The 14046-nt window shown below is 39.7% G+C and overlaps 1 protein-coding gene across 2 annotated transcripts in view; it reads right to left on the minus strand.

The window, feature by feature from the left end:
- Nucleotides 1–14046, minus strand: part of Dpp4 (dipeptidyl peptidase 4) — a 90070-nt gene that overhangs the window by 8335 nt on the left and 67689 nt on the right. For both annotated transcript variants that reach the window (XM_052724514.1, XM_052724515.1), the window contains 5 exons: nt 13919–13988; nt 12379–12573; nt 8727–8781; nt 8015–8114; nt 5245–5309 (listed from right to left, as the gene is read on the minus strand). In XM_052724514.1, coding sequence (XP_052580474.1) covers nt 5245–5309; nt 8015–8114; nt 8727–8781; nt 12379–12573; nt 13919–13988 — 485 coding nt within the window. The remainder of the gene's footprint in view (nt 1–5244; nt 5310–8014; nt 8115–8726; nt 8782–12378; nt 12574–13918; nt 13989–14046) is intronic.

Below are 14046 nucleotides of genomic sequence, written 5' to 3' on the forward strand. Positions count from 1 at the left end.
AAAGATCACACAGCAGTCAACATTTTATCAGCACTCCACAAACAAGTTAAGGTTTGGCTTAAATCTGAAGGTCTCTCTCCCTTTGGCATATTCTGGGATAATAGAACAAATGTCAAATCAGTACAAGATGGCATATTTACAAAATTGCACCCTGTTTTGCATAACCTAACGATGCAGCAGTTCTTAAGGATTGAACGTTTCAAATCTGCTAGCAGAAGACTGCCAAATCTATGACTGTTTCATACACTTGCCAAAAGCCTATCAAATTTTGAGCAAAATGCAAAATAAATCTCCTCTACAAGTTAAATCAGCCCTTCTGTGTGTTCCAGGCTGCCCTCTCCTCTTGGCAGCAAGGCTCAGGACTGGGGCCCCACTCCTCCTGGCCTTGGTCTTCTACTTCTCTGTTTATTCACAAGACCATCCCTTCCCAGTCTATGTCCTGTCGTATTTATTGGTCACCATTTGGTCTGCTCTTCCCAAAGCTCTCATGCAAATCTCATCATGGATCTGTCTCAGAGGTCCCAGGAAGCCCTTCTCCTGGTCACGGTCTATCTGCCTTGTTGCCCCTTCCTCTCTTCGTAATCTGTTGAGAACCTCTCTGCTCTTCCTTCTCATGTCTTCTCCCTTCCTTCTTTCCTGGCTCAGATAGCATCCTCTTCCTTTTCAAACCCTCAATGTCTATACGTTGCTTAATATTTTAGTGCCTCAGTTTCCCTGTCAATAAAATGGTGGTAACTATCCTGATTCAGAGTGTTTCAAGGAGAGTTGAAGCTGAAAATATATGTAAAGATCTTAGACTAGAGTCCAGCTATACTAACACAAGAGATGAATAACAAATGAGGCTGAATAGGGGGCGGGGCGAAATTCTAGATTTTGGCTCCTCCTCTTCCCCTTCCTTCAGGCTTCTGACACATAGATTCCCAGGCTCCATCGTCACAATTTAGAAGTCTCTCATCTTTTTCGTACACATTGGATATTATATAATGTTCAAGTTCATGTTTTGCTACCCTTTGAAAATTTATCTTCCCCGTGTTTTTACTTTTTTCTTCTCTCTAAGGAATAAACTTTTGAGCAAATCAAATGCCAGGCACTTTGAGTGGATGAACGAAAGTCTCTTCTGCGTTCGCGCCTTACAATTCTGACTACAGATGGGCTTTGAGAAATTGTTCACCCATGGGGTAGGCTCCCACTCCTTGAGGTGTGGCTATACTGCTGTGTGCTTGTGGCTACTGGTGGTAGAGTTGCCTCCTTGGTTGTCTGAATTCTTTGCTTAAATTTGTCATCATTTCTATCTGTTATGCATGGAGACTGTGTAGAGAAGATCTGTCCACAAAATGACACTGTTCATTAGCTCAGACTTCTCTCCTCTCTGGGACCAGCTCCTTAGGGGTTCTTCGTTGAGGTCCTTGGAGTCTTTAAAAGAGCTCCTGCCCTGCCACTTGGCCATAGGTGGGTGGCAATCTTCAAACAGTCTTATGGAATCACTGCAGGTGTCACTGAATTGAGTCCCAGGATCCCCTAATCCTTATAGCAGCTTTTAAAGTATAGGAAATAATGCCCCCACCGCGAGGAGTCAGCCACACAGGTATACGCCTTCATAAAGGTGGACATACTAGCTTAGAGCAGGGCACACACTGACAAAAAGATCACCTGGCATCTTTTTCCTCAGTAATAAAAGGGCCCAAATTCTCAGGATATGTTCCTCTTGGAGATTTGGGTTCCTCTAAAATCTAGCTCATTTATCCCCTAGGACTGAATCCTCTCATCTACCATATATTAAAAATTAAATTCTTCCAAACTCTATAGTTCTATGTATCAATGGCTTCTTAGCTAAGAACATGAACTTAGTTATTGCACAACAGCACACTTTGTGTATCTCCTAATTCTGGATGTGCTAAGAGACTCCTGCCTAAATGGGAATTTTTTTCAAAATATTTTCTTGACCCATGAGAATGCAAAGTGACAACAACCTTTAAGGATTTGTTGAATTAGCTCTCATGTCTTTTCAAGGGTTAGGACAGGAGAAAGAGAGAGAGGAGAGAGAGAGGGAGAGAGAGAGAGAGAGAGAGAGAGAGAGAGAGAGAGAGAGAGAGAGAGAGAGAGAGAGAGAGAGAACAAACCTGTGAAAGAAAAGAAGTAAAAGATGATGGGGTCCAGAGGGGCAGCTGGGGCCTTGGAGGAAAATAGAATCTTTGAATCTATTCTTGCCAGAGACAAAAGCACAGGCTCATTTAAAAAACAAAGGAGGGCAGCTTTATTCTAAAGCCTGCTGTGCACCCAAAATAGGCTCTTAGATTCAGTTCTCCACTCCCATTCAGATCCCCACGCAGATCCAGTCCTCCAGGCTTAGAGGAAGCAACTGAGCTCACGGTGGAGACGATTCCGTTAATGCATTTGCCTCACTTACTCCTGCCCACCTTAGCTATCACCCTCCCAGATAATTCCTCTGAGTAACACATTGGGAACCTTTAGCTCCCTGGTACTGGCAGTTTCAATGTGACCATTGCCAGCAATGAATTTCATGCCAAGAAAACCCGACTCCTGGCGTGGAAGGATTAAACAGTCCTCGGGTGCCATCTGTGCAGCAAAGTGAGAGAGTGACTTGGTGCACCCAATGTGCGCGTGTTGCCATTGGCAGGAGAAAGTGACTTCTATTTACATGACTACCTCATGCAGGGAACACCTAAGGGGAGAGATGAAAATGGCCACCTCTGCGGGGGGTAGACTTAGGGGAAGGGAGGATTGGTGTGGGAAAGAGGAGCCTATAGAGAAGACTGAAAAAAAGAAATAGGAAATGGCGGATTAAAAGTGCCATCCTGTAGTATTAGAGAGAGAGAGAGCTGGTAAAGAGAAGATGTATGACAGGTATGTGTCCGAAGGAAGTGAAGCAAATGTCATGACATCCTTTGGTGTCAAGGTTTGGGCTTAACCCTGTGCCTCCGGCCTCATTGGCTCTTCAAACTGGGGTTTTCTAAAATGAACGCTTTGGATTTTTATCCACTATTCTCTAGAGCCAGGCATTAGAATCCCAAGCAGTAAAGCTCTGTGTTTTCAGGGGGTTTCAGTTCTTTGACGTAGCCTAGAAAACCCTCTTTCAGGTTGGATAATTAAGAAGAAAAAAATCCAGCATCAAAATGAGAAAAGTGATGGAGAAATATAACTGTATCACAGTGTTTTACTTTAAAACTTTTTTATTAAGTCAAGATAGGTTGTAGGTTTATGCTTCATAGAAGGACACTCAAGGAGTGAAATGTTGAAGACATAATGTTGAGTAACAATACGGGGTGGAGGAGGGGAAAATCCAATGCTGAGTAACTACTAACTCAAGGTAGACTAAGATGAGCGTCCATAGTCCCACAAAGAAAGTAACATAATGTTTTCAAAGAAATGATGGCTGAAGCTCCCTCATACGTGGGAATGGGGGACAAATGGCAATCCAGGTGTAAGGGACCCATAGCAAAATGTCACAAAATTCTAACTACGGAAATATAGAATCTGACACTTAAACCAGGCCATTGTGAGGAGGTTGACTACTTAGCTGAAGACCGAAGGCTGGATTTAGCCAGGTACACAGGAGAGTGCCATTAAAGCAGTGTGTGCATTGTGTGTGTGTGTGTGTGTGTGTGTGTGTGTGTGTGTGTGTGTGTGTGTGTGATGTGCTAGCAGGGTGTGGATTGTGGGAAGACACAGCATGAGTGTACAGACTGGGCTACCACTGTCAAGGGAGCTAGGTCATTTGCTAGCAGCACTGTAGTTATGCGTCAAGTGAACAATGCTTGAAGCACACTATAGGCTGTGGCGTAGACAGTGAGAAGAATGGAGTGTGCACTGTGGGATGAGACCTCTGACAGAACGGGGAGAGCCTGATTAAGAGGCTTCTCTGTAGGGAGAGCTGTCTAGTGTGTCACTTTAGGTTGCAGGTTACTTTTCTATCATGTCTCAGAAACATATAAAAACATGCAGGCACTAACACAAACATGTCCCCCTGCGTATGCAAGCTTATAATTAAGTTGAAAGTAACAGGTGAAAGTAAGTTACACATACATACATACACACACACACACACACACACACACACACACACACACACACACACACGTGCATACGCACATATACACATACACACATACATATACATACATATACACATATACACACCCACATACATACACATACATACACAAACACACACACACACACACACACACACACACACACACATCTTGCAAAAGTAGAGACTTTAAATTCACTGTTTTGATCAGATGGTTCATTAGTACTCCATAGTAATAATGATGGCATCTTACAAAAATGTACGTATATTGCTCAGAGCAATGTATTACGGTTAGGTCTATGTACTAAGAGTCACAACACAGAGAAAATTTTGTGTTGACATTATTCTTGTTTTTCTTTCTTTTTAATTCATTCTTCCAGGGAGAATTTTGGACCTCTTTGGAGAATGGAAATGTCAGAGATGATTTTCCTTCCTATCAAAAAGCTTTAATTTAGTTCACATTTTTTCCCCTCTGCTAATATGGTTCACAGAATCAGTAAAGTTTTGAAAGTGTCACAGTGGTGCTGTTTCATACAGCTGCATCAGGGTGACATCCACACAGCTTTGGTGTGGCCTCCATACTAGCAGTGACAGCAGGTGATAGCTGCATCCAGGTCACATTTCAAATGCTGCGGCTTCTCCGGAGAGCAAGCTGCCCACTACTTCTCCCACCATTGGAGGCTATGTAGTAATTCACGGACAGGGCTCTTCAGGGCACTTCAACTACACCTGCCACCTCACCTGCTTTATGCAAATTCCGTGTTAAAAATCTACATAGCTGGCTATGAGTGAGAAAATTACAGGTATGCATTTACCTCTTAATTGTTATAATATCATAAAATCATTTTAATATCTTGCTAAAGGCTTAAAGAGTCTTCTGGGTCCTAAAAGAATATGTTGAATTTGACATGTTTTCTAAACTGAAATTTTTATAATTAAAGTAATTATCTGATGTTGCTTTGTATTTCCAAATGAATGCATATTGTGACCTATATAGCATATGATAACGACTGTAATTATGCAAAATATAGTAGGGAAGCTACTGGAGAATCTCTAAACCACCTGTGTTATTTCTTTTTAACAAGAAATTTGCTGGAAATAATATATATATATTTTCTAAAATAGATACAATTAAGAAGTTCTTAAGTCATTTATACACAGTTGGAAGGTTGGCACAGCTGTTTGTCTCTTACCCTGTAATGGGCAAGGTTGTCTTCTGGAGTTGGCAGACCCATGTAGCGCTCTGTATACACGGAGTCTGTGATGGGGAAAAAAGAGACGAGGTTCAACTTCTCCAATAGCAGTGTTTCTTATATCTAATGCATCACTTTACCTGCCCTCCTGTGCCTTAACTCATGAAAGAATTTCCCTCAGCCAACCCTTGCTAACTCAGCCTGAGATACTGATGCCCAGATCACTCACGCTCACTCAGGACTTCTCTGCAGCCCTGACCCATCTGCACTCAGCCCTCAGCATCAGGGCAGCGGGAGCACAAACTAGACAACCTAAAACAATATCAGCAATTGACCTGAAGAAAAGTCAAATTCCCAGAGAGACCCACTCAATGAAAGTCATCTGTCTAGTGCCCCAGTTATCTTGAAAGTTGTAGTACTGAGATAAACACACACTTCTGCTATGATAATCTGTCTCCTTTTGAGATACCTAACAATGATCAATTACTAGTGGCTTACTTAAGCCTTATATTTTAGGCAGGTTGAGATTCACTATGATTAAAAAGAAGGAATTTAACAGTCCATATTGACACAGCTACTTCATCATAATTCAAGTCAAGCATTTGTTTCCCCTCACTTTATGGGGAGGTCTCAAGTTTTGTGCTGTAACACTTGAGCACTGTGAACAGATTACATTAATATCTGTCTGCTCAACTGACATAAGCTCTTTTATATATAAATGTAGTGGAATAACAGGTTGCACAATTGGTTTGGCTACTTGGGGTAATTAAACATACTTTTAAACAAAATGAAATCCTATATTATATATTTGCCCTAAAGTATCACTGATGGAATTCGCTGCATAAATAATTTCATTGTTGTTGTTTTTTTTAACTATTAGTGTGTATCCGCTGTACAAAGTGGTGGGTTTAATGAAGCTATCCCGTTCAAGTGCATCCTATACTGTACCTACATTGAGCCCATCACCCTTCTTGCTCCCTTCCTGTTGATCGCTTGTTTCCTTGGTTTCCCCAGAGAGTCGCCTTTCAATTCTAGGTTCCACATATGAAGAAAAACATGTGCTATTTGTCTTTCTGAATCTGATTTCTTTTGCTTATAGGATGTTTTAAAAGCTGTCTCCTTAAATAGCCAGGTTGGAGTAAATAAACGTAGAAATCATGTATTGCCTCTGTGCTTGACTGTCACTGCCTCGGACAATCATTTTGACACGAATTCTGTGAGTTCTTTACATTCTTTTACTGCTTAAGTTCAACACTGTGATGCTTCTGGATGACTGAGGCATAAATTAAAAACACCCTGAAGACTGTTTGCTTTTCCACTACTACCCCCCTTTCCTCCTAAATGAGTAACTAATATCTATCTATATTTTACTAAAAATGAATATAGACTATATATAATTGCATGTAGGTAGAGAACAGTCTATAAAAATATAGTATCTTAAAGGACACTTAAAAATACAAGGTAATGAACTTTTCACATGTATTTTAACTTAAAAAATCAAATATTAACAACTTGGCTTGTATATTTGATCGGGAGACAGTGTCCTCAAGAGCAAAATAAAATTTTCCCCAACATCTATTCTACAGCCTTCAATCTGTTTGTCTTAGAGCAAAATGCCACTTTCTTATCTATGCTAACCACATTTACATGTATATTAAGATCTGAAAATTTAAAATATATGTTTTTAAAAATATACATAGCTACATAATTTAGTTGTGAAATTTTAGAACAATGTCTTGAAACACCACTTCGTTGTTTGCAATTCTGAATAAAATTGTGAAAACTTAAACATATATTCAAAGCTCTCTTTCATTACCGTATATTAGGTCATGTACATTTAATGAACTTTTCTTACATGCCAGAAACCTCACAAAGGCTACTTTATTATTTTATTGACCACCAGAGGTCTCCAGAAACAAACCATCCAACAGAACAATTAATTCCAAACAAAAGTATCACATAAAAACAACTCCATTGTGTGCAGATTAAATCGTAACTGCACCTGCCAAGTTTTTAACGGAAAGATAGGGATGTTTTGCACATTGGCTTCCCTTGACTTGGAGAGGCTTTCAAAGAGGAGTTTTCACAGGACTGGTACTACTGTATATTAGGATATAACTATTAATGAGCATATTCTTTATCAACAATTCTATTCTCACACTACTACAATAAGAACTTCAGTGAGGCCAGAAAATAATGGAAAATACAGCATCTCCTTCCCACCCCTCGGTGTTCATTTCTGCTCAGTCTTGCCCTGGGCATTATAGTCTCAGAAGAATGATGCTGTGTGGTCTTTCTCATGATGAGGATGATATTCTAGTACTAAAAGACAGTGGGAAAGCAAATCGCCCTGGAAATGCATCTGTTCCCGTCTTCTCTTCCTCTGATGCCGAATCCATATTTGATCTTCACTGAGAAGGGAAGAGATACATACTTCCTTTCCTTTGTTAATATGTGAAGTCCCAAATCAAATTTGAATAAAGATAAAGAAACATTTATTTGAGAAATGCAGCACGAAGGCTGTTTAAAAATTTTGGCAACAGGTTTGTTGATAAGAAATTAAATGTGTAGGTAGCACATCATAGCACTCAGGTTTGAATAACAACAGAATGAATGAGAGCATCCTATATATCTCTATAAAGAGTCACAGAAAGGAACCAGCCTATTATTTTCCATAGAAACACAGAAAACTAAAAAAAGGAATGGCTTTCTCCCTGTAATGTTAAGGTCAACACTTAATAGTTCTTTGCATATAACAGCAGTTACATACCATAATACTCCCACCGTGACACAGGTGCCACAGCTATTCCGCACTTGAACACGCCACTTCCCGATCCCAGGACCATTGAGGTTACATACCCTCCATATGACTAGGGAATGGAAACAGTTATTTTTATGGAGGTAAAGGAATAAGGACATATGGTAAGCGAGTCGCGGTTTCCACATTTCTCACATCTTTATATACTGTGCCTCTTTAGAGATAGAAAGCATGGTATAGGAGGCTTAAATTGGCTTTAATTGGGCAGTATCTAAAGAATACACTTGGAGAATCCTGGTCCCTTTTCACAGATATAAGAAAACAAGCAGGGGACATTTAGTGGACCCTGGTGACCATATATACAAATTAAAGAAAATAATAAATAAAAACAAAAAGCCAAAAACCTTTGCTGATTAATAAGCTTTTATCCCCCCCCCCCATGCCTTTCTCTTTTTTCCTCTTTTGCCCACCTCCTTCCTCCTTCCCCACTCTTGCTCTGAGCTCCTTATCTCATCATAATGAACAGAGGTATATGTCTAGTTCAGTAGACATTCTGGAAGCCTGCTGTTCCGAGGCCCAAGACTCAACAGACATGATTTTCATCTCCAAATATTTGCATGCAAAATATTAACCTGCACTGCGCTATATTCACTGAGTGCATACAAATCCGTGAGTCAAAAAAACAAATAAATAACATATAAATAATAACAAACAAACTACTCACCCAGCCCCAAATTGCAACCCGTTTGCTGTCCACAAATCCCATTTTTAAAAATTGTCTAAAAAGCAAGAAAAGTTAACAAATCAGTTTTCCACTGTGTATAGAAAACTAAGCTAACAGCACAACTGTGAAGGCCTGGCACTTGTTATCTCCTTCATTTAATACACACTAAGAGGGACCAGGGTCAGCAGTCAAAAATACCTGAGATAAACGTCTACCATGCTAACATCAGAACTAGAGTCCATAAAATTCTCTCTCTCTCTCTCTCTGTGTGTGTGTGTGTGTGTGTGTGTGTGTGTGTGTGTGTGTGTGTGTGTGTATACATGATTCACAGAAAACAAATCCTGGCAGTTTTTTTCACAGCTTTATATAAAAATTTGCAGCCCAGATGCACTTTTCTTTACATAATTGAATTTAAATCTCTCCAGATGTTTTTCAGCTTGAAAGTGGTTAGCCCCTGCGATAGAAAAAGACAAGGGCAGGGAGAAGAGCTGAGTAGGGCTTAGAATTGTCTCTGGACTCTTACCTGCGAATTTAAATACCAACATCTAAATCAAATCCTGTACTGGGTGTTGATTTACTAATTTACTCAGCACCATTAAGGGAAAGTATATTTTCTTTGATGGATTAAGGACCACCAAACTGTGTCAGGAGTTGAAATCCAGGTTTTAAAAAAAAAAGAACTTTGTTTTATGTACCTATTTCCTAATCTTATCTATAAATCAAGTCATTTTTTTTTTAAACATAAGGAAGTCTAGCAAATAGAATGCACGATTTTGTGGTATCCTGGGAGGTGTGGAGGTCTTTGCATTGATGGACAGTTGATTCTGTTTTCAATTGGTGATGCCTGCCCAAGGCTGCAAAGTCAAGTGATCCAGGAACAAATTAAGAGCACTTCTCAATTCCTCTCCTTGTCAATTAACCTCTTTAAATACAGAGGCTCTATCAATAAGGGCTGAGTCATGATTGCACAGGGTGATACACCTTTACAAAGAAGACATATGCATGCTCTCACAAGGCCCCCGGTCATTTTCCTGTCTGAAAAGGGAAAGTAAACTAAAATGTTTCTTTTTGCTGCATTCCATAAACATCCCCCTGAGTTTGTACTTGATTTTGAACTTCGTCTAAACACTGGTGCCCGGCTTCTTTCGCTGAACTTTATTGTGAGATTCACTTGTGTTGCTGTGTTTAGTTCTTCTTAGTTGCTGTAACGGTGTTCCGTTGTAGAGGAAATACTGCCTGTCAATACTGTCTTAAACAGGTTTTGTTTTATAAATATTGAATTCGGTAATTTTAACACTTTTAGAACTTAAGTTCATGAGCTTGTGGCCTCCTCTCATAGAGAGATGACCAGTCTTGATAGATAAAAATTTATTTTTACAACAGTGAAACCTCTAATTTATTCTTTCTTTAATCTAAAATTTCTTTTACATTTTAAAAAAATGGTTAGTAATTAACTTTGGCATAAGGAAATTTCATTCACTTAGGAATATTTATCTAACCTCTTTTCTTTCCTTTGATGAATTTTCCTTGAAGGTATTTTTCTCAACACACTGATCATCCATGGATCACTCTGCATTTCTGGATCTATAATTTTACAACACTATCTTAAACCACCTGTTTATTAGACTTCTCCAAACCCCTGTGCAAGTGGCCGGCAACGCCAAGGTTACACATCCAATTTACCAGCCGGATGCAGTGGAACAGAAAAGCTGGAATGGGCTGGATTCCAAGCCTGCTTCACCCTGACAAGTTCTATTTCTTTACTTGAAACACATGATAGGAATATCCACCTCCCAGGGCTATTCTATAGCTTAAAGCCATGTGCCTGCCATAGGATGCTCCTCTCCTTTCCATCCAAAACACATCAGTTTATATTTCTTTGTGGGAAGGCCAGAGTGAGATGGTGCTCATACTTAAGGAAGCAATTATAATTGTGATTCATGGCAGTTCAGTGTGTCCCACAACTTTCCAAAAATAGAAGAGTTCCCCTTACAAAGGCTGTAGGAGCTATATTTTAGGCTTCGTAGTTATGACTCCCTACAAGGTGAATGTACATTCAATTTCTCTGTCACTTAGTTTTGACTATAAGGGATAGGCTCAACCATTTGGTCAGATGTTCACCTAGTGTGAGGGTTAAATTTAATTTTCAATTTGGTTGTACTGAGAAACGGCTACATGTGTCTATGGGCAAATAACCAAGAGGGGAAGGTCCACGCTGAATGTGAACAACATCTTCCCATGAGAAGGAATAAGAATAAGGAGAAGAGAAAGCTCTTTCTGCTATACTATGAGGCAAGTAGGCTCACCACAAGTGATTTTCTACCTCACCATGGGCCCAGAAGCAACAGAGCCAAGGACTTCTGGCGGAAATCTTGGAAACCGTGGTCCAGAATAAATAATTCCTCCTTTGATGTTGTTCTATCAAGTGTTTTATAATTGCAGTGAAAACCTCACTGACATCGAATATTGGTCTGAAGAGATAGACACAGTCATTGCTGTGACTTATCAGATCTTGTAGTTCAGAAACCTTTGCAACTAGTTTGAAAGAGAAATTTAGAAAATTGATTTGAAGGAGCCAGCAAGAATGATGTTAGCAGAGGTTAATGAGTGATTGTGGTGGGGGGCTTAGGAAATCAGGGTGCAGATAGGAAAGCAGGCAGCAAATACTGCTCATTAGGAGTTGGATGGGGGACAAGAACTTGATTAAGAATTGAACCAAAGGTTATTTGCCTTAACTGTAGTGAAGGACTTGTCTACCTTTGGCCCATGCCCTAAGACCTTGTGGGAGGCTGGGTTTAAAGGAGAGGAAATTTCAGGACTGCCTAGCCTTCAGTGTGTGCACAATAATTGCCACCTAGCCTTCAGTGTGTGCACAATAATTGCCACCTAGCCTTCAGTGTGTGCACAATAATTGCCACCTAGCCTTCAGTGTGTGCACAATAATTGCCGGCTGCAATTATAAGGTATAAATTGTCAGTGAAATACATAGAAGAAAGAGCTAAAACCACTGCAGTTGTCCGCATCTAATCACTCTAGGACAGTGGACTGAAATCTCTCAAACCATAATTCCAAATGAACCCATCTTCTTGTTCCTTCAAGTTCCTTCTGCCAGACATCTTATCACAGCAAATGAAATTCTGACCAACATGGTATATACTCGTCCCTCAGTTTACCCATGTGTTCTATGGATCACCAGTCTCCACTCTTAGATGATAGTAGTGTCTATGCTAACTCCCTTTCTCTAGTCACACACGAAAAGAAACTTAGGAAATGCCTTCTTAAAACTTCAAAGAAGCTGGGTGACGGTGGTGCACGCCTTTAATCCCAGCACTCGGGGGGCAGAGGCAGGTGGATCTCTGTGAGTTTGAAGCCAGCCTGGTGTACAGAGTGAGTTCCAAGACAGGCACCAAAACTACATAGAGAAACCCTGTCTTGAAAAACAACAAAAAACAAACAAACAAAAAATTCAAAGGAATCTATAATGACACACGTTTTTATCTAAATATGTTATCTGCACTAAAAACCTACAGGATAGAAGAATTACACATTCACCCCGAACATCCTCACATTCTTCACATTTTACAAATAAATAGATAAAGAAAGAAACAAGGAGAACAGTAAGTGATGTTTGAGTTCATCTCTAGTTACTTACCTGGCTGCTTCAATTTGATCTTCAACTTCTAGTGTTCCCAGTCTTCTGTTGATTGCGTGCATGATCTTATCTCCTTGGTAACCACTTCCTCTGCCATCAAAGCTAGCTACTATGATGTTTTCTGTACTTGCAAGGTAAGTGGCCCAGTTGAGTCTGAAGGCAGCATCTGCTTTTTGACTACAGGGACCTGCATATCTGTGAAAAGTTTCACCTTGTAAGACTTTATTGCTTTCCCAAATTAAATAAAGAACGCTTGCATTTTTCTTCTATGGGCCAGATATATGCATCTTTCTCAATCAAGAGCCTGAAAATCATAATAACCATTGGGGTTATCAAGAATGGGTCCTTTAAATTTGGCAACACGGCCATTAAGGCCATGTGTTTCCTTTAAATACATCATTAAGACTTGTATTTGAACATTATTGTCAAACATGTTCTACATTTTAAGTATTGTGTAATCTTAGAAATAGAAGAAATAGTTCATCGAATTATTAGTGGAGATATGGGAAATTGTCTTATAAAAATAATAATGATAATTAGTGTAGCTTTACATCCCAGTTCAGAAACATTCCCAGTCTATATGTTCATTCTTAGGTTGTGATTTTCTTTAAGGACCCTGACTGGAGCATCCCATGCTTTGCATTTTCCTAAGGAACTTGTATGTTGTTGCTCACACTGAGACTCTAAATCAGGTAGAAAGGACCATAGTATGAAGAAATGCTACTTACAACCTCAAGGATAAAGAAGTATAAACTTGAAATAGGTATGTTATTTTAACATCCTGTATTTGCAATCTTTACAGCCTCAAATCTGACACATGTCATCATGGGTACAGCCTTTATCAACTCCTTGGTGTACTAAGAGATGATCCCTATAGCTCATGGCATCTTATTTCAATGTCATTTCTGCAGAGTCTACATTACTTCAGGGTACATACAGATCTTCTCTAATAATAGCTCCCTCCTAACTCATCTGTCTCCTACTCATTGGCTGTCTCAACCTCACAAACAACAGGCAAGTCCTGCGTGCATGCCTCTACCAACGCGTTCTTGCCTCTTCTTAGAGATGGAAGTTAAAAGAACTTTCATTTCAACGAAATATCACATTATTTTAATTTTAAACTAGATGATGTAGCATTCTAAATTTAAGCAGGAGAACATATTCATGCATTCATATATGAGTAAACATTTTTCTGTAACATGAAATTCCTTGGCCTCGTCAATGACAGAAAATTTGGTAGATTGAAAGTGCCCGTCTCTAGCTTGCTAAGATGTCCAGAAGGAAGGAAGGAAGGAAGGAGGTGAGGATTTGGAAACACCAGTGGGACTCCTGTGAACTTCTGGGAAGCAAAGCAAACCACGTGATTATGACGGAGAGAAATGTCTGTCCATCAAGTCAGGAGAGAACACAGGATGGATTTGTGAGGACAAAATTGGAGGAGGGAATAGTATTCAACGATGCAGGCAGGATATTTCCTTAATCTGTACCTACAGAGAAGTACGGCAGTTAACTGCTAAATGATTCCCTCTTGAATACTTACACTTCTAAGAGTAGAGGATATTTCTTGGATTTATCAAAGTGGGGAGGCAAGATCATTTGATACCAAAATCCTAAACAAACAGAAAGATTAATTAGTGTTAAACATAATTATTAGTGTGAGATTTCATT

This window comes from Peromyscus californicus, unplaced genomic scaffold (assembly GCF_007827085.1).
Source record: "Peromyscus californicus insignis strain IS unplaced genomic scaffold, ASM782708v3 Scaffold_7__1_contigs__length_154581171, whole genome shotgun sequence".
In the NCBI taxonomy this organism is placed as follows: domain Eukaryota; kingdom Metazoa; phylum Chordata; class Mammalia; order Rodentia; family Cricetidae; genus Peromyscus; species Peromyscus californicus.